The 21,237-nt window shown below is 46.8% G+C and overlaps 2 protein-coding genes across 2 annotated transcripts in view; one reads left to right on the top strand and one right to left on the bottom strand.

The window, feature by feature from the left end:
- Positions 1 to 1,188: 1,188 nt before the first annotated feature.
- On the bottom strand, positions 1,189 to 16,308 carry PABPN1 (poly(A) binding protein nuclear 1). The gene is given in 9 exon segments (XM_024753252.1): positions 1,189 to 1,388; positions 2,319 to 2,470; positions 2,557 to 2,644; positions 3,106 to 3,212; positions 3,520 to 3,587; positions 4,291 to 4,405; positions 14,934 to 15,373; positions 15,850 to 15,937; positions 16,236 to 16,308. Coding segments are annotated over 7 exon segments (1,002 nt in total). The 5' UTR covers positions 15,366 to 15,373; positions 15,850 to 15,937; positions 16,236 to 16,308; the 3' UTR covers positions 1,189 to 1,348.
- A 103-nt stretch (positions 16,309 to 16,411) lies between these two features.
- The window catches only part of PPP1R3E (protein phosphatase 1 regulatory subunit 3E), a 9,283-nt gene continuing 4,457 nt past the window's right edge, over positions 16,412 to 21,237 (top strand). Inside the window, 5 exon segments of the mRNA XM_024753255.1 lie at positions 16,412 to 16,558; positions 16,725 to 16,811; positions 17,099 to 17,232; positions 19,592 to 20,716; positions 21,029 to 21,237. Of these exon segments, the coding sequence (XP_024609023.1) occupies positions 20,300 to 20,716; positions 21,029 to 21,237 (626 nt within the window). The 5' untranslated portion in view covers positions 16,412 to 16,558; positions 16,725 to 16,811; positions 17,099 to 17,232; positions 19,592 to 20,299.

Genomic DNA, 21,237 nt, shown 5'->3' with positions numbered 1-21,237 from the left:
CCCCGCATTGGCAGGCGGACTCTCAACCACTGCGCCACCAGGGAAGTCCCCCTAATTATTTTTTTCCCTCGTTTTTTGAGCCTACCTTGGGATAGAGAAGACAAAAAAGGCTACCCACACGCCAACATAAGAATCTAGTGCTGTTGATGTGGATAATTCATTTGCACACAAATCAAGAGGACACACTAAAGTGCTATTAGAGCACTCTAATCTGGCCATTCCTTTATATTCCCAGGCTCATTTAATGTACCTCTCAAATGCCAATCAGGGCTACATGCTTTCCAGAAAACCCCATCAAGCTCAGCTAAACGCACAATGTTCCTGCTAGTTGTACTTCTGACTCCTACTCCTTAGGTGGGAACTTCCCCTCCACAACACCAGCATTTCCAGAAAGGAGAATTAACAGCCATCTGGGATTTAAGAGACAACAGGAAGATAAATAATCCATACACCCAAAAGGCCAAACATTTTTTATTTTCAAAAACAACTTTATTCATGACACATATTAAATAAAAAACTCCCACTCCCTGGAAATGAGCTAAAAAAATAAACAAAATCCACCTCCCACCTCCCTGTCCCCACTTCCTCCCATTCCCTCCAAACAAAAGGGAAAAAAAGGCAAAGGAAAACAAAACAAAACAAAAAACTGAAAAACAAAAAACACCCCAAAACCCCCCAAAACAAGGTAGTGCATTTCCCCAGGGGAAAGGGGAATTTACACTGGAGCCGCTGGGAGCGGATCGGAGATCTTCCGGCTACAGAAACCTGCAAAGAAAGACACTCAAAACAGAAAAAGAAACACAAAAGGAAACAAAATAGATCACCAGGCAATCTGGAGGGGCAGGGAGCCAGAAAAGAGGGGGGGGCGGGGTGGGTGGTAGACCTGGCAGGACAGGAACAGGCAGGAGGGGACTGTGAAAGCTAGGGAGAAGATGGAGGGAAGGTAACAAGCAGAACAGTTTGGTGTCCTTCCAGAGCCCTGGGTAAAAAAAAACCCTCCTACCACCCATGCCCACCTACCCTTGAGCAGCCCACAAGGGGGCAAAGGGGCACAGGGAAACAGGGGGAGCAGCTTGCGCGGTTGAGACGTGTCCATGGCGAATCCCCAGAGTGAATGAGCAGCCCCCTGCCCCACTCCCTGGGCCTTCCCTTACTCCCCAAAGCAGGTCCCTCCTCAGCAGTTAGTTATGGGATTCTCCCCCCTTCCACAGTATATCTTTTTTTTTTTAAAAATATTTTTTTCCATCAAGGTCATCTTCTGTTTTTCTTTTTTTTTTTTTTTTAAATTCTTTTTTTTTTTCCTTCTTTCCTCTTTTTTTCCTCTCTCTCCTCCTAATACACACTTTTTTTAGTAAGGGGAATACCATGATGTCGCTCTAGCCCGGCCCCTGGAAGAAAGAAGGAGAGTTAGGTGTTAACATGATCACTAAATAGTTCAGTACAAGCCCCTCCCCGTGGGCCCTCGCCCCAGTTATTGAGAAGGGAAGAGGGGAAAGAAGTTTCCCAAGTCCTAAAACTGACCCCCACAATCCCAGAAATAGTGACACACCTGGCAAATGGGAGTGGGGAATTAACTGTTATTACCTTGCCAAACAGTGGCAATAAAGAAATGCATCTGAGACATAGGAGCAAGAAAAAAAGGACTCATTGTTTATCCAGATTCCAGTTCTCCACAGCTCTTAAAAGCGAGGCTCTCACCAACAGATCCTCCCTAACTCCTGGGAGCTGACAGATAAATCTTATGAAAAGCCAAGGTCTATATGCCTAAACTGTCTATTTAAATGTAAAGAAACGGAAGTAAAGTGAAGCAACAACATGGGTGCCACACTAGGCCCAGCGAAAAAGTTGCAAAAGACTGGCTAAAGAGTAAATATCTCGATATCCTCCCACATGGCTGTTGAGGAGGATCAACTAGCCTCTGGTTTTCTTCCAAGGGAGGTTCAAACTTCAGCCCCTCCCTAACTCTGAGAAAAGTAGCAAAGGTCCAAACAGTGCTTTCACTGCTCTGAGGCCCTGTTCTTCCCGGGAGTTCTGTGTAAACACCTTCACTGCCATCAACTCTCAAGGAAAAAAAGGCTGGGTGGAGAAGCATCTCTCAGAACAGGGTGGAGAGATCCAGCCCTTATCACCAATTCCTGCTCCAGAAAAAGATGACTGGCCTCCTGGCCTGCAACTACCTTCCTCACCCTGCACAGGCAGGAGACCAAGTCCCCGGAACCAAGGGGAGGGTAAAGGAGGGAGGTTCCTCAGATGAGGAGAGAAGGAAGCATACAGGGCTCATGGGAGGCGGGGGAGAGGAGCAGCCCATCTATCCTGACCTGTAGACGCGACCCCGGGGCCTGCTGTTAAAACCACTGTAGAATCGAGAACGGGAACTGTTGTAGTTGGTGGTCCGGGCACGGTATCGGGCTCTCGGGAAACCCCGGTCTGTTGTGCTGATGCCTGGTCTGTTGGTTCGTTTTGGGATCACCTGAGAATGACACGTACAACACAATGCCTTAGAGCCAACCTGGAGAACTTACAGAGAACCAGAACAGCAAAGGGCACAGGGCTTACCTTGATTTGTCTTCCTCTAAATAGGGACTCATCTAAGGCCAAGGAAGTCCTCACTGACTCTTTGTCTGAGAACTCTATATATGCAAACCTGAAAAGGGTAATTGCCACTTTATCTGAGGATACAAATAGCAGCTCACAGGTCAAATCCAACTTGCAGGCATGCTTTGTTTGAGTACAGTGTGTTCATATTTTTAATTATTTGTCCAAAAAATTCTTAATGGAAGATTTTAATCAAAATTTGCAGCTACTCTTGGAAAATTATAAGATAGGATACAGAGGGCCTGGTTTTCCGCAAGGCAGAAAACGGTGGGGGCCATGCAGAAGACGCCCCCCCTTATAGTTCATGATCCCCCCAACACCCAGCCCCCATCTCTGTTATCTGTTGGGCCCCTGAAGGCAATTTTATGTGCAATCCTTGATATGTATCAACATTAACACCTATCTTAAAAGATGGACTACTTTAACATCTAGGTAACTTACTGCTCAATATAAAATATAATTTATTTATTTTTTAACTGTGACTAAAACGACCTCAACTTCCCCACTTACCCTTTGGGATGGCCACTAAATTAGTCACATAGTATAGTAACACGGTTGACTGAACCACAGCCATTAAAGTGTGCTTCCAGCTCTTCTGCTGTTGCACCATAGTCCACCTGTGGGGGGTACATTTCACAGGTAACAGGGCAAACTCCCATCTCCACAGGTACTCTGCCTAGCCTCTGCGCTGGGCCATCCATACACACCAAAGCACATCAATATCTAGCTCTCTAAGGAACTAACCTCTTTTCCTTCCAACCCCAGAGCCTCTGCTAATCACCATTACCTTTCACCTCATTCCAACCCTCCCTCCACCCCTTAAATCCACCACCTACCCTGGAAATGGTTCCTTTCAAGACTCCTAATAAATAATCCCCCAAACTAAGAGCTTTCCCCAACCCTAGTCAAGGCTCTGGTACATACATTGCCAACATAGATGGAACGGGCATCAGCCTCCATCTTCTCCTCAATGGACATGATCACTGGGCCAGCTTTGAAGAAAAAAGGATCAGGAAAAAAACGCTTGTTTTCTACTTGGCCCATCTATACACCACTACCACCACCACAAGCAGCAGCAAAGGTAAAGATTTTGGTCTGTTCTGTTCCCTGCTGTACCCATTACCTAGAAAAGTCTAGCATGCAGTAGGTGCTCACCAAATACTTGAAAAATTAAGGAATAGATTAATACAGTCTTAAAAAGAAAACAATACAGGGATTCCCTCCTGCCCCCAAATCAAGTACCTATTGAGTAGCTTCGGTTAAAATGATTTGAAAAGTGAACAAAATTAAGTCGGCTGAGGCTGGACATTTCTAGATTAGAGGAGAAGCCCCCTGAAGCTGAGCAGTTTATCTTAGGACTCCTAACTAAAGGTCTCCAACTGAAAGAAAAACTATTGGACTTGAAGGTCAAATACCAGCTGGCAACCTCCAAAAAGGGTAGTGGAAGACTAAGAACAAAGAGCAACACATTTGTAACAGGGACAAAGGGAGGCACAAGACTACCATCACCAAAACATAGGCCCCGTCTCACAAAGGTCAGAAAAACACACAATGGACTATGACTGCAGCAACTGCCCAGTAATTGCTCAGACAAGCAGCTCCAAGGTTCCGAGCATCTAATTCCATATAAACGGTGCTCCGATAACCCTTCCAATCTCAAGACCCGGGTTCCGCGTGCAACCGCCAGTTACTCACCATTGCCTGGAGGTGGACTCATATTCATCTGCTTCTCTACCTCGTTCTGTAGCTCCTTTAGCTTCTCAGCTTCTTCCTCCATCTCCCTGACTCGAGCTTTGATCGCTTCCAGCTCCTACAATGAGTGGGGAGGGTATGGAGGACAGCTTAAGAGGAACCAACGCAGGGGCTCTACCCTGCTCTCCTTCCGCGCGCGGCCCCAGCCATGCGCGGCCATTTCTCTCGCCCCACGCGAGGGTCGTAATGAAAAGAAAACCAAGCTACCTTCTCTAGAACAACACTAGGCACCCATGACGCCCGAATCAACCCGGCTGGGCCCCTTCTGGCGGTCGATCGACCGCCCGCAGCCCCCGCTGCTGCTGCCGCCGCCGCCGCCGCCGCCATCGCCGCTCAGACTGGGGCCAGCCGCCCAGCGATTGGAGAGCTGCGCCGGCCACGCCGAGGATTCATTAGTCAAGCAGCCTGCCCGTCACCACGAGCTAGGACTCCATTGGGGAATATTACTAGGCAATCAAATAAGACCCCATCCCTAAGGCGGGGGATTGCGCCAAATCCTTAAATCCCGGTAGGAGAAATCGGTCTGTCAATCAACACTCGTCCCACCTCCTCTGAAGTCCTTAGGTAACAATACCGCCTAGCTGTGACGACATTCCTGCTTCTCCCCCGCCTAAGGGCGGGTCCGCGAAGTATGACGGTCGGTGATTGGCCGCTGGCAAGGCGAGTGGAAAGGACCAATCTTCCGATCGCCTCGCCGAAGTGGCCCAGCCTCAGATGCCGATTGGCTCGCGAGATTCGAAGGGCTGACACCCGTTTCGTGACAGGTGAACCTTGCCCCCGAACGGACTGCCGGGCTCCCAGTGAAAGCCGAGGTCACATGACTGGTCTTTAGGAGGCGGCCATCTTGATGCTGCTGGTTGCCAACTAGTGAGTTCTTGGAAGGCAGAGCCCGGAAATACTGCGGCGGTTTCTGGAAACTGGTCTTCTACCAGGAATGAACCAGTAGATGGGATGTTGCTGGAAATGGAGGGTTCTGAATGGCGCTCTCTGGGAAGGAGCTTATCTTTCCCACCCAGGTTACTGGCACCACCATCCACCAGGTCTCCCCAAACCAGAAAGCAGGGAGGAATCCTCACTCCAGTACTAGTCATGAGCCCTGTATGTGCTGTCTTCCTGCACAGGCATACTTTCCAAGCATTCTGCTCATGCCCCAGTTTCATTTCTTCTTTTGCTTGGACTGTTTGCTGCAGCCGCTTAATGGGTCAGCTTCCAGTGGGTCACCACTCCAATCCACACTGGCCAGGTTAACTCTCAGAACTCCTTACTGAGGCCTTGGAGACCTCCAGACCAGGCTACCAAGTGAATGTTGTTTCCACACTCTTCATTCCAGTGGGTGTATCTGCACCCAGGTCTGTGCCTCTGTACATGCAGTCCTTCTTCAGCCAGACCACTGCAAACCCCATCATCACCTCCTCTGTGAAGCCTTCCACTAACTGGCCTCCCCTCCTCTCCCATGACAAGCGGGCCTACCTCCACTGTGCACTTAATCATTTTGTGCTTCCTTTCCTAACTAGAGCTTGTGAGAGCTTGGAGATGAGAGGCTGGATTCTATCTACATTTGCATCTCCACCGTGGAGCAATATGCCTAGCACATAGTATCCAAATAAATGTTTGTTGACCAAAGGGTACACAGACTGGGGATCTGGGTGCCACCCTTCATCTACAGCGCTTTCCCAGACCCTCCTTCAGACCCCAAAGGAATTCCACCTCATCGTTGCACTCTGAGATACCAATGAGACCTAGCCCTGGAAAGCAGGGTTGCCATAGTTTAGTGGTGATCCTACACATTTATTAAAAAGAAAGGAACGGCAGTGCTAAGTTTGCAAGAGGGATAGCTGCAGCCAGACCAAGCTATGGTTTGAGAGCCAGATTCACATGAGCCCAACCAAATAGTTATTCAAATAACCTGGAGATGACTTGGTAGAGGGATTTGAACAAGAGGAGATTCCTACTAGCAAACCAAAAGTCAAAAGCTTCACAGTATACCCCACTCTTCCCCTCACCCTCATTTTTTCACACAAATCCTTACCTCAGGAACAGGAGAACTTGGAGCAGAGTCACAGTTGCTTAAAATTTCACTGAAAATTACTTCATCAGCCATCTCAGCTTCAGTGGTCTGGGAGAACTAAGTTGAACACCGCAGACAAGCTCTAAAAGATTGTGAGTTTGCTGGAAGAAAAATCTTTTCTACTGATTTTAACCAAATCAAGACTTGGATGTTTATTGATACCTAATTTAAACTAAGAAAGCCAGTTAAGGGAAATGTGATTTTTAAAATAATGCCTTTGAACCACAGTTTTGTTGAGCACTGGATTTTGTAACAGGCAGCATCCTAGACTCCTTGTTATGTTATCTCATTGAACTCTCATAACATTATGAAGCAAATAGTCCCCAAACCATAACCTTTTTTAGGGATGAGGAAAGAATGAAGTAACTCCCCCAAGTCATAACTAATTAGAAGTGAGCAGGGAATCCAAAACCAGATTTCAAAGCTCAGATCAAAATTTCTGTAAGGTCTGTTTTAATACACAAAGATAACATTACGTACAATGCTGAAGCTGGAAAAAGACTAAATTCCAATAAGAGATAAATGTTTAGGCAAACTATAATTACATCACAAGATTATTATGCACCTATTTTTATTTTTTTATGCGCCTATTTTTTTACAAAAAGGTTTACATGTGTGTGATAACTTATAAAAATAATTTTTGTTAGGTCAAAGAAGTAGGATGTAAAATTGTATATAAAGTATGATTAAAATTATGTATATCTGATTTTTAAAAAAACAACTTGGGCATTGGAGAAAAAAAGGAATAAGAACCAGTACAATCTGTTCTTTGGCAATATGCAACAAAAGTTTTTAAAATGTTGAGATTCTTAACACAGTAATTGTATTTCTTATAATCTGTTCTAAAGAAATAATCTAAAACCTAGGTAAACACCTGAGAGTAAAGGTGTTCATCAAAGTGAAAAAAAATGTAAACAACTTGATTGTCCAAGTGGGCACTTTTCAGGAAAATTGTTATACACATATATATGTAATTTTATATAGTCATTATGTCTTCAAAACATTTTTAATGACAAGGAAAATGCTTGCAATATAATGGTAAGCAGAATTGCAGTGTACAAAATTGTATATACAAAAAAAAATTGTGTATACAGTATGATAATAAAATATAAGCACAGACAACTGATGGAAAAGAAATATACCAAAATGTTAATAGTGATTCTCTCTGGGTAGTAGGCTTATTATGATTGATCTTCTTTATAATTTTCTATGTTCTATGATTTTTCCCACAATATCATATATTATTTTTATTTAAAATTAAAAAAAACACTCCAGCTTCCAAACTTACTCTAATAAGCATGATTACTTTTACAAACACATTTTAAAAAGATATTTGAATGGTGATCTGTAATATAGTTCCCTATTAGACTGAAAGTGTAAAAGGCAGGGACACCTTCTTAATTATATTTGTATTGCCATTGGCTATCACTGTGTGCTCAATAAATGTTAACTGAATGAATGATCTTCTGTAATAAATTTATATCCTGCCTGTTGTTGATGCATAGAGAACATCAAAGAGGTAAGTTTTCCTCTGAGAATGAATTTTTTTTAATTGGTATGTAATGATGTAAGATTCACCCATTATAAGTATACTTTTCCTTCAGTAATAACCTATCAATAGAGGGCCATGGAGTTTCGGAAAAACTGAAACTCAGTGATGTTTTGCCCTAGAAGAAGGAAAAGTGTGTTAACAAAAGTGAATGATCTGTTGAGTTGAGAAAAGGAGAATTAAATCAGTAAAAATGGACGAGGGCATGTCCAGTTCTGTCCAGAAGGGAAAAGTTTTCTCACCAAACATAAATACTTGGCTTCCTAGTAGTTTCATCCCCATTTTTAACTCCTGCTTTGAAAATTTTACCTTTACTGGCTGCAATAATTCCCTCTAATCTAGAAGTACATTGTTTAATATGGTAGCCACTCGTCACACGTGGCTACTGAGCACTTGAAATGTGAATGGTGCTCTGAATTGAGATGCGCTGGAAGTGTCAGATATACACTGAGTTTCAAAGACTCAGGATGAAAAAGATACTTATGTAAAATAATAATTGTTCAGTATTAATTACAGATTGAAATTATAGTAGTCTTTATATACTAGGTTTAAAAAAATACTATTAAAATTAGTTTTACCTGTTTCTTTTTGGTTTTTTTAATGAGGCTACTAAAAAACGTAAAACTACATATGTGGCTTGCATTATATATATATTTTTTGACTTTTTAAAAATTTTGATTGGAGTATAGTTGCTTTACATGACTTGCACTATATTTCTATTGGACAATGTTGACACAGAACCTTGGAGCCTTGATCATTTACTTACCTCTGTTTTGGAGCCAACTCCAATTACTTTCTAATGCAAAGTCTGGCCCGACCTACCTTAACACCCTAGGTCCAACCTTGCATGGAAGTGGGGTGGCCATTTAAGTGAGAAGGAGCCTCTCTTGGGCTGCTTAATTTCCATTCTGCTTGGTTAACTTTTAGAAGACTTTGTACCTGAAAAACTTCTTTTTTATATGTTCCTTATAAAAAAATCCTAAAATACTGATAGCAAAAAGAAAAAATAAAATCACCCATAAAATCTACCACCCAGAGATAATCACTAATGATATTTTGGCATATACCCTTCCTGAAACTTTCAATACACAAATACATATAGAGGTATATATATGTGTGTGTATATACATATTTTTTTTAGCAAAATGGGATCATACCATATATTCTGTTTTCTAATCTATTATTTTTACCTAATAAGATAACAGAAATATTTTTCCATGTCAATAAAAATATTTTTCCAATTTCATTTTTCATGACTTTACTCAGAAGTTACCTTAGAAATGAGGCCTTCCCCATTCACTCTATTTAACATTGAAACCTATACATACACCTTCCCAATCCTACCCTAATGAATTATTTTTCTCCATAGCATTTGGCACCTAACATGAAATGTTATGTTAATGAACGTCGTGAAATTTATTTATGTAGGTAGGTAGTTATTTAGCTTTTGTTTGTTTCCATTACTAGAATGAAAGTAACATGAAAGCAGAAATTTGTGCCTGTTTGTTCACTTCTCTACCTCAGTGCCTAGAATTGTTCTCAGCACACCTAAGATGCTTGAATATTTGCTGAATGAATGAATGACTGAATGAGTAAAAAACTAGATAGCATTCCATTATATTATGTTTTCTGGTTGATTTTTAAAATATTGTTAATTTATTTGTATCTCACCTGTATCCACATTTAAGGCAGCTTTTAAAGTTTTCAAAGGATCTGCTCTCAACTAAAAACACAGAATATTTATAATCCATCCATTTGCTAGAAAGTGTAACTAAATGTTGCCCAATTTTTATCAAAAGTATCATTTGGAGAAATAACATTCACAGAGAACTGTCTGAAGAATAAACAATCCATCTGTCCATTTAGATAGTCTGAAATTTAGCCCTATTTTAAACTATGGCATCATAGGGCATATTTGAGCTAAACTGTGACGATCCTGATAGAACAAGCTTAGGACCTGCTGAATCCCCATTTGGTGTTTCTGCAAGAAACGGTAGTGTAAAACTCAACATCATATTTGCTGTCAGGTGTTATAGAGGGTGGTGTCCACTATATCATTCAGTGTCTTCTCAGAAGAGCCACAAAACTTTTTGCCTACCTTGAGGAACTGAAAGGTTTTACAAATCCTAGGAGGGATGTGAATCTCATTGTGTTTTCCAATTTTCTTTAGCTGCCAAGAAGCTCAGAGTTGAATTCATAGCCTACCTTTAGTATTTGGGAATACTGCTTATAGAATCCTTTTCTGTGTTCGTTTTCCTTTTCGCTGTCATTTTATTATAATATTTCAATTTTCCTTTTACCCTTACTTTAAAAATCTATATTTTCCTATTGTTTTGTCTTTTGTGTATTATAGTAAGATGCTGCAAATGCTTTTTGGAATTAGGCAAACTATAAACCAGTCAAACTACAGTAGGGATAAATACACTAGCTATCATAGCCTGATGATATTAACTATTAAGAGCATCTAATTCCCTTTTCCCTAGAGCCATGTTCACCAAGCCACTCTCTGATTTTAACATGGCTTGTCCCGTAGATTTTTCTATATAAAGAGAATAGAAATACAACACTGGATTCCTCTAAGCAGTGTATTTCTCACTACAATTTAACACATAAACCCAAATACCATTATATTGCATTGGATTATAGAAAGACTAGAAACTCCCACTTGTAAATTAAAATTAAGATCACTACTCCTGGCAGACATGATTTTGATGTGGTCCTAGACTAGAAGTACAGAGGGATGGGCTGAACAATTCCTGTAGATCCCATCCAGTTTAGCAGTTTGCATTACAATGGCTGAAACCAAATGTCTCAGGGGAGCAGGAAAGTAAGCAAGGGCTCCATTTTTGCCAGACCTATTTTAAGTCTGAAGTAGGCAGCAGGATATTGAGGAGAAATGCTCATTATCACATACTTCTGATTTAGCAGCTGAACCACAACAGGGGACTTGATTACATCATAAAGATTTTTGGTAGGTTTTGTTTGTTTTGTTTTGGGTTTTGTTGTGGCCATCCCAAAGTACCATATACACACACCCTCTCAATGCTTGGGTTGGCACAGATGGAGATCTTGGCTTTGGGCATTTGGCTAGGATGGGGGGATGGGAGAACAACTCTGATTTTCTTTTTTCTTTTTTTTTTTTTGGCTGCATGGCGCAGCTTGTGGGATCTTAGTTCCCTGACCAGGGATCGAAACCGGGCCCTCTGCAGTGAAAGTGCAGAGTCCTAACCACTAAACCGCTGGGGAATTCCCTCCTTTTTTTTTTTTTTTTTTAATTTTTTTATCTCAATACTTTCCCAAATCCCTATTAATCTCATTCTTGGCCTTAACAAGGTCATGATGAGATGCTTAGATCAAGAAATGTCCTGACCCCAGGCTATACAGTATAGAAGTCACAAACCCTGCTCAGTCCTTCTCATTAAACTTCTGGGTTTTATTTATTTTTTTTAATACGACCATTACATATTACACAAAAATAAAAGTCAAATGAACTTGGTATTTATAAATTATTAAATAAAAATACAGGAATATATATTTATATTTATAGAGCTTTTTCTTTTCTTCTAAACTAACCAAATCTGTTCTCCCGCCGCTTTATGATTTTAAAAAAGTAAAATAGTGTATGCCCTAGAATAAGTGGGGAGTGGGATTAATAAGTGCAGGACCTAGTTGCCCTACCTCTGCTCCTTCCTTGGCCTAAGCAAAGTCCCTATTTGTCCCTTTGGGCTCTGGAGAGCAAGAAACACCCTCTCCACCTATTTAATCTCTGAAAAATGGCAATAAGATTTATTTCCCTTATTTTAAAAAAAATGAAATGGATTTAAAAATTGGGAGCCATACTCAGCCTTCTTGGCCAAGAGCTAACCCCAAGGAACTATATGGCTCTAGAAGAGAGTCGCTAGTTTTCCCTGACAGAAGAGTCTCTGGGGTTTCCGTTCCCACTCAAGCTCAGAAGGGCAGGACAGGTCAAAACTGCCCTCTGTGGTCCCATCCAAGCTATGCTTCCGGGAATCCAGACCAAGCCCTTTTACCATTTCAGAAAACAGCCTCTCCTTCCACCCAGGTGTGAAGGCCTCAGAGCCGGGCTTTTTGGTAACCTGACCACAGTCCCTGCTACCTCTGTTTGCTAAAGGTCCCCAGGAAAGCTACCAGGGCTAGGCGTCCTGTGGTAGAGGGTAGGGGGAAGAGTCTGACCCAAACCTGGGGGAGCACAGGCTCCAATTTGGAGCTGACGGTCTAGTCAGTGGTTTTCCAACTTTGTTTTTCAGCAGCAAACCCCTTAATGCAAATAAAATCTTACCCTGAACCCCGATATGTAAGACAGCTACAGGGGAGCTGTTCTGTTTGAGGGCAAGTCACCTGGCCTGCTCAGTGCCCCCGCCTCATCTCCCCCAAGGACTCCTGAGGCAACCCTAGGAAACTTTGGGGCTCTGCCAAGCAGTTGGAAAACCACTGGCCTAGTTTGTCCTGAGCAAGTCAGAGACCCCTCCCAACCCCAACTGCCTGCCACAGACTGGCTCTGAGTGCCTGGTACCAGCATACTCACAACAGACCAAGTGGCCCATGCAGTCCACCACCTCCCCTATAAATACCGTTAAAAAGTGCAGCCCTCTCTCAAAAGCAAAAGTCTGAGCTAAACACCTGAGGCCAATTTTGGTCCCACATTCTTGTGAGTACAACTATGTTGCCACATTCTGGGACCAAGTGAAAATCTCCAAGAGTCAACCATGGTCTAGCTAAGCTGGTCAGTGCTCAGGATCAAGGGCAGGGTTCTAGAGCACTGTGTCAGAAGAAGTCAGCATTGGAGAGCAGCAATTTTAGCACCTAGGAAAGTGCAGCAGTGAGGTCTGGCTCAGGGCATACATCTGGAGTGAAATCATGTCTTTCTCAAAAGAAAAAGCTGTCATCTGAATCTGTTATAGAGAACAGGGAGCTCTAAAGTTAACATCCTCAGACTCTGAGGTACAGACAAGTAAAACCCATGCAAACAGCGTGGCTTCCAAGAAAATACCAATGTTTCTAGGTCCTGGGAGGTACTGTGGAACCCAGACACCTGGCCCTTAATAAAGCAGCACCAAAGCCGACCACATGGAATAGGCCAGTCACGGAGTACACGTCACCCTCACATTCATGGGGTTCAGAGCTGGAATGTTCCTCTCAAGACATCAACAGTCTCTCCGAGACACAGTGCAGGACCCAGACTGTATTCCAGATCTGCATTTACGTCCACACACTCAAAAGGAAAATTAGTAAGAGCCCCAATTTAGAGTTTAAGTTTGGGTACAAAAGGTCCCAGAGATAGGGAACACTTTAGGCACCAGTGTGCCCCAGTGGGAGAGGAGGGCAGCAGGCAGCTCCAGCTCCAGAAGCCTCCACCCCCCGCAGGCTCCGCAGCCCTGCCTTTCTGTCAGAGCCCAGGAGGCAGCAGCAAGTGCGTGATGCACAAGGAAGGGGGACAATGAAGGAACAAGGCCAGCTACAGAAGTGCTCTTCTCTCCAAAGCCCTGCTGACGACTTTCTGCAGAAAAGTTGCCAGAGCCCTCAGTTTGGATACAGTGTTTCTCCCTCAGCCTTGAGGCAGCAGGACAAGGGGAGAGGGGAGGGGACGTTGGGAGGAGGGACAGAGAGCTGCCCCTCGCTCTCACCACTGCAAGAGGGAATGTTTTCTCCTCGAGGAATCCCACTGCCACCAGACTAGACAAGCAGCCCAGCATGCACACAAGCACCCGTGCACATGCACACGCATGTCCCAGCAGTCCACGGTCACAGCCACCTCTCCCTATCCCCTGAGAACCCCAAGCTCCCATTCCAAAGGGATGTTCCTTCTGTGTTTGCCCCAAATCTCACTCACTCAAAGGAGACGCCAACCCCTTATGCAAGTCCACCTTCCTCAGGGCTGCAAATCAAGCTCTAGGTAGAGTTTCATGTGCCTACACCTATAGGCATGATCCCTCCCACCTCCCCCCAACCCTGGAATGAATCCATCTCCTGACTTTCCCAATACATTCCGCAATAGCTCCAGTTCACTCTTTCAACCGCCTGCCTGGCACACTCAGCTCTCTTGCACGCTACCTTGCCCCTTCCCATCCCCGTTCCACGCCCATCCTTTCCCCCACTTCTTCCAAGGGCATTCCTCTGCTCTGTTCCTGCTCTCCTGTCCCCCAGCCACACCTCGCCCCACCTGGCCCTGGACTTTCTCACTTGCTAGCAAAAAAGGCCCCTACAGTTACCAGGGCCCCCAGTGCCACGGCCCCCGTCAGCACTGTCCTCACTGAGGCCCAGTTCCCCTCCCGCAGACGCCGCGCCTCCTCCAGGGCCCCGTCCCCGTATAGAGCTGTGAACTCCGCCTGTGGGAGAGAAGGGAAGTAGGAGAGAAAGAAGGAGAAAGGGATATCAGGAGAGGAAAGAGTGGAGAAAAGAGGAGAGGGAGAGTTCCAGTTCCATCCACTGCAAGCACCACCCCACCCCCAGCTCCTCTCTGGCCCAAGCTCCTGGCCGCCAGCCCCTCTGATCCCCCCTGAGCGCCTGGCTCATTTGCCCTTCTCTACGTCAACTGAATCCCATCCTTTCCCTGGCCAAAAATTCTGCTCAGAACTGGCATCCTTTGCCAAGGCTTGCCTTGACCACCACCCATCCCTGATCCCTGACACCCCCATGCCATGTACTCTGGTGTAAAAAATTCCCGATGGCTGGATGCCATTTCTCTGCAGGCACTACACTGTCTACTGTGTATTCTGTCCTCTGCTTTGGACCATGAGCCCACCCAGTGATGACTGCATGGCAGCCCTGGAGTGCAGAGTCCAGTGATACCCATAGTGAGGGCATCTGATTCCACCCAAACAGGGAGACTCAGCCCCCGTGCCTCATTCCCAGCACAGCCGCCCCCAGCTCCAGCCAGAGCCCCCGTCTTCCCCCTGGAGACCAGCTTTTCAGAGGGATGTTCAGGGCAGCAATGGAGAAGTTTCTTACCCAGCCCCCGCTGCTGTGGATCCAGTCGGCCAGCCGCGTCTCCAGGTAGGCCACCATCCACTCCTGCACTTGTCCCACAAGTGGCTCCATCTCCTTGTTGACACTCTCAGCACACAGCGCGGCTCCAAAGACAAAGAAAGCCACAAGGCGGCCCCAGTTGGGCCCCCCTTGGAAGAGTTCATCAGAGACCTGGGTGAAGCGTTGCTGGGCCGAGCCCGGGGTCACATGCAGCTGAGCTGCCAGATCTGAGAAGGTGCGCCGGAAGCGGGTCTCGAACTCATCTCCAGCTGCCCGCATGGCTTGGTGCAGCGGGTCAGCTGCTGGGCCCTCCCCGGGGCCAGCTCCACAAACATAACCCTTCTGCCTCAGCTTATAGCCTACAAAGTCTGCCACTAGAGCCCGTGTGTCTGGGGCCGAGGCTGGGGTCGCCATCCGGGCAGCTGCAGGAGTCAAACACAAAAGACTGGCATGAATATATGGTCAGAGACCCAGAAGGAGGCATTTCAGGTTTGGCCAGCCCATGAGACAGGGAGGGAGGTGAGGGGAAATCTCAGAAACCACTGGGCCGGGACGAGTAAGAACAGGAGATTAGGCCATGGTGTGGGGCCAGGGCATGAGGGGCTGGCCCTCAAATTCATAATATGCCAAAATAAATGTAAAACAAGTAAATTTCACCTAAAATACTTTAGATTCTTTTCATAACAAGACAACAGCAGTTCTATGACACCTCTATACCTCCCCCACCAACCCCGCCACAGTACACACCTTTTTGGCTAGAGGAAGGGGCTTAGGACCTCCCCAGAGGCAAGATGTGAAGATGCTGGCAGAGGCACAAGATGGGCGAGGAGACAGGGGCTGAAGGGAAAGGGGGAGAAGCAAAGGGTTGCCCGGGACAGAGAAGGAAGGGGACACTCACCCAGCCTGGATGGCAGCTCTTAGGACCCAGCGCTGGTGGCAAGGAGCCCCCAGCTGGGGCCTTTCATCCTCCTGCCCAGCGTGGAGCCCTGGGAAGGGGAGGGGGAGATCAGAGCTAGGTGGGGAAGACCAGGGATTAGGGTCTGGGCTGAGAAGGGCTGGGGTTGCAGCTCCCGGGACCAGGCCCCTGCCCCCAACGCTCTACCAGCTGTGTGGCCGAATCCATGTTTAATGACTGTCCTCCCGGGAAACCCAGGGCCAAGGGCTTCCTGCCGACACCATCTCTACTCCCGCTCCCCCCAGTGCAGCCCAAAGGCCCAGCTCCTCCCTCACCCCCACCCTCAGCCGGTCTCCAACCCCGCCTGCCTGCCAGGTTAGGGATCTCACGGGTCAGGCCGCTGCCAGGATCTGGCTGTTTCCTGGTGCAGGAGCTGGGAGGGAGGGAGAGAGGGAGGAAGGGAGGGAAGGAAGGAGGGAGGATCCGGCGCCGGGTGATGATGGGGCCCAGAGATGCGTCCAGAGAGAGGGGCGGGGCTGGGACGCAGGCTTGGGAAGGGCCACAACTCAGGAAGAGAGAGGGCCGCTGGAGGCCAGGAAGAGCAGGGCTAGGAGGACATGGAGAGCCGGACGGGGCTCCTGACCCTGGAGGCTACTCAGAGAAGCCGGCTGAGGCTCAGGAAACCTCAGAGCAAATTCAGCATTTCCAGAAGGTCTCTGATGTTCCATGCACTTGTTGAACTTTTCCAGCCCTGGAATGGGTGCCCAGAAAAGAGGAGCAGTTCCCATTCCGGTGGGAACTGCCTACCAGGTGCCTCATCCTGTGGGACTAGCAGACGTGACACAGACACCAAACACTTCACTTCTTCTTTTCTCCAGGACCTTTAACCCAGTGGTCTCTACGTGAGCTGGGGCTTTAGCCAAGCATCAGGGAGTCAGGACTTGGATTGCAAGCAGTTTCTGCAGGTAACTTTATCTTCTTTTTTTTTTTTTTTTGTAATTAGATTGGTTTCTTTTTTAGTTCTTTCTAGCCAACACGTGAACTTATTCTCATTATGAAAAAGTCAAATAATATGGAAGTGTAGAGAAAGAAAATACAAGTCATCAATCCCCCTCCCTCTGCTCTTCCCCCAATTCCACCTCCCTTCCTGGAGGTTGCCAATGTCAAGGTTGATGTTTATCCTTTCAGATTACATATATATATGCAAATACATGAATGTCTATCATTTATACAAGGCAGTATGTTTACACAGCGTGTGAAGCCATCTGACTACAGCTGATCCACACGAGGGCACCCTCAGGCATTCTGATTGGGGCCCACCAGCTCTTGCAGCTGGCACTACCTTCAGCTCCATTTGGAGGGCTCTCCAACCAAAGGCCGAAAGAGGTAACCCAATTTTCCTTCCCTGCTGGTTCCCTTTTCTTCTACCTCCAGTCCAAGCCTTGGTATTCCCATCTGCCTCTATGGTAACTAGAGAAGAAAGGTCTTTTCTGTAAAGATGGTGATGACTAACACATTTTGAAGACTTATTAGGTACTAAGTGCTTTCTTTACACACTTGATATTTTATCTTCACGCTAATCCTTATGTTGTGTTATCCTCATTCTATGGATGAGGAAAGTGAGGCTTGGAGAGGTTATGTAATTTGCCCAAAGCCACATACTGAGAAGATGGGCCTCAACCTAATTCTGATTTGAAAGTTTGTCCTAACTTTAGCACTGTATTGTTTCAAGGTCCCTCTTTGCTTCAGGTAATCAATGCTGTTATCATGCCATTTACAAGGCCAAACTGAATCCACATCATTTGCAAACCCAAACTCAGTTCTCCCCGATATTCTGAACATACCACCGATTCCACTCCTTTATGACTGTATCCTTTCAACCATCCTCATTTCTTCTTTGTCCTTGGGCTGATCATTCCAGCTGCTACCAGCAAGATTGCCTTCTTCTTTTTTTTTAATGTAATTTTATTTATTTATTTATTTTATTTTATTTTTTTGGCTGCGTCGGGCCTTAGTTGAGGCACACAGGATCTTTCCTTGTGCTGTGGGCTCTTCATTGCGGTGCACGGGCTTCTCTCTAGTTGTGGCGTGCGGGTTTTCTCTCTCTAGTTGTGGCGTGCGGGTTTTTTCTCTCTCTAGTTGTGCCGTGCGGCCTCCGGGGCATGTGGGCACGTGGGCTCTGTAGTTTGCGGCACGCGGGCTCTTTCACTGAGGTGCGTGAGCTCAGTAGTTGTGGTGCGCAGGCTCAGTTGCCCCGCGGCAGGTAGGATCTTAGTTCCTCAACCAGGGATCGAACCCACGTCCCCTGCATTGGATGGCGGATTCTTTAGCACTGGACCACCAGGGAAGTCCCAAGTTTGCCTTCTTTCTTATAAAATAATCTAGCCTAGTCCTTCATTTGCCGTCCTGATTTCTTCTAAGAATTTACTTGAAATAAAAACACTTTTGTCACAGGATCCGAATAGATTTCTGTCTGCCCACCCATTTATTTATAAGCTTGGTGAGAGCAGGCACTGAATTTTATTCACTTTTATGTCCTCATAGCCTAATAGACCCTCAGTAAATGTTGACCGAAGAAATCACTCGATGCCTCTGGCCAGTTATTGAGTAGGCGCAGTCAGATGTTTGAAGATCACTGCAGTGGCTGTTTAAGAAACAAAGACTGCTGGACCAACACAAATTACACCAGGTCCAAAGCTGTGTACCTCAAGGACCTTCTCAGGCCAACACTACAGAGCCAAGGAATGGCAGCTCAAACTGTAGACAAGGCAACAGAGCTTTTCCCAGAAAACCTCGAGCCATTTAGGCTGACGTGGAACCTTACCTATTCTGTCAATAACATATTTTAGCAGAGCAAGGAAGACAGTTTTTAACTGCTTGACTGTAACACAAATTACTGTAGCATTATTTTATACCCTAAAATATGAAAAGAATGTGTCCATGGATTATATACGTATGTGTAAAATAAGAAAATAAAACTCAATATCACTTTAAAAAGGAGTCCTGGCTAAACAGCATTGCTATGGTTAGTACTGGAATTAAAATGCAAGCAGGAATAAATTGTATAATAATAAGATAGCATATGTCTCACTATTTATTTCCAACTTAGTCACTTGTGATTTTATGGTTAAACACTCCTGTTCCTTTAAATTTAGAGATTCCATTTCCACTCTAAGATTCCCCGTTTCAATGCTTTGAGAATGTTAACTATTACCCTGAAATGTTTTAATCCACTTATAACTAAGTGGATGGATGAAAGAGTAGACTCTAGAGTGGGACTGCTGACTTCTAATTCCAGCTATCCAAATATTAATTTATGTGACCCTGGGCAAGAGTCCTATCCTGTCTCTCTCCCTCAGTCTTCTCATCCATAAAATAGGCATAATACTCCTGAGTCCTATGATGACTGTATTATATGAGTTAGTATTTGTAAAACAACTGTACTTAGCACACTGTAAGTGCTACACAAGATCAGGAGGAAGTTAGAAAAAAACTAAACTTCACATTTTTTTCCCCACTAATATAGAAAAAAATGAAGGAGTAAAAAGCAGCTCTGTGCCCTTCTTGGAGCTCCCACTGGAACTAGAACCCCACAGCCCCAGCTCCAAGAGATATATGTGATGATTCATTCAATAATTTGAGGGCCTACTATGTGCTGAAACTGACCATGAATCAGACACAGCCTCTGCCGTCAAAGAGCGTACAGTCAGGTTAGAGATCAGAACTCTAATCCACTTTTTTACAGATGAGAAAACTGAGGTCCAGAGAAGTTGTGCCTTCCTCAAGGTCACGCAGCTAAATAGCACCAGAGGTGAGACCAGAAACTTTGTCTTTCCACAACTCTCAGCTCAGAACTCTTTCAAATGGGCCACCCACCCTTTTGAGTACCACATCTCAGCTTCTGTTTGAGACTCTAACTAGCTTTCGTGACCTTCCCATGTTTTCGCCCATCATCCTCCCAAACCTGGAGCCTAGGGTTTGGGAAAGAAGACGTTGAGCCCTGAAGAGAAAGTGACAGGCTGGGCCTTTTGAAACTTCCCCGAAAAGGAAAGGAAAGGTTACTCTCTACTCCCTGCGTTAACTCTTCCCGAGCCGAAAGGCTGAGGCCGTTAAAAAAAAAAAAAAGAAAAAAGGCAGAGTGGTCTCACTCAGGACCTGTAGGCTGGAGTGCCCACCTCCTGCTGGATGGGGAGCCACCTGTCAGAGGGCTGTGGGCAACGGCCGCGGGACCGGAGGGTGAGCGCCGCTGAGCGCAGGCTCAGAGCAGAGAGACGCAGGAGGTGATGGTCAAATACTGGGAGCTGAGGTGGAGGATTCTGGAGGTGACAGCAAGGAGAGTACGCAACTGCGAAGGGTGCCTGAAGCTTCTGCGCCAACACCAGGCGGGTGGGAGACAGGAAAGGAAGGCAGCGCGGAGGCGCTGCGGGAGGGCTCCGCCGGGGCGGGGGGTGCCATGTCTCGCGAGCGGTCCCCCCGCACCGACATTCCCCGCAACCTGAGCTTCATCGCCGCGCTGACAGAGCGCGCCTACTACCGCAGCCAGCGGCCCAGCCTCGAGGAGGAGCCGGAGGAGGTGCCAGGCGAAGGCGGGACGCGCCTCGGGGCCCGATCCCGAGCTCCTGCTCCGAGTCGGGAGCGCAGGGCTCGCTCTGCGCCCGCCGGAGGCAGCGGTACCCGGGTGCCCCACAGCCGCAGCCCCGACACCCGTAAGAGAGTGCGTTTCGCCGACGCGCTTGGGCTGGAGCTGGCCGCGGTGCGCCGCTTCCGCCCGGGAGAGCTGCCCCGGGTACCCCGCCACGTGCAGGTCCAGCTGCAGAGGGACGCCCTTCGCCACTTCGCGCCGTGCCAGTCCCGCGCCCGAGGTCTCCAGGTAGGCGGCAGAGGTACGCCCCTTCCCCGTGACCTCCCCAACTTGGCCTCGGCGGGTTTATGGGAGTGGATTTATCTAGGAGCACCCATCTCCACCCCGAACCCTGGGCTTGCCCTCGCTCATCCCTTTTGGTGTCCCCATTGGCAAGTGGCTCTAGGCCACTCTCCCAGCTGGGCTCCCCTCTGCCCGGACGCCGGGGTCGGCCTCCGATTGGTCCCGTGCCTCGCCCTGACCCCGCCCCCTCTCTCTCCCCTCCCCTCCCTTCTCCTGGGCTCCCTCCTCCCCTTTCCTCCTTTCCCCCTTTCCCAGCAGGAGGCGCGCGCTGCCCTGGAGCCGGCCAGCGAGCCTGGCTTCGCGGCCCGCTTGCGGGCGCAGCGAATCTGCCTGGAACGCGCCGAGGCGGGCCCGCTGGGCGTGGCCGGGAGCGCGCGCGTGCTGGACCTGGCCTACGAGAAGCGCGTGAGCGTGCGCTGGAGCGCCGACGGCTGGCGGACCCAACGCGAGGAGCCCGCCGCCTACGC

Source organism: Neophocaena asiaeorientalis, unplaced genomic scaffold, assembly GCF_003031525.2.
Source record: "Neophocaena asiaeorientalis asiaeorientalis breed wild unplaced genomic scaffold, Neophocaena_asiaeorientalis_V1.1 scaffold1186, whole genome shotgun sequence".
Lineage (NCBI taxonomy): Eukaryota > Metazoa > Chordata > Mammalia > Artiodactyla > Phocoenidae > Neophocaena > Neophocaena asiaeorientalis.
Note: the sequence above shows the minus strand (reverse complement) of the source record. Positions and strands in the feature narration are given on the sequence as shown.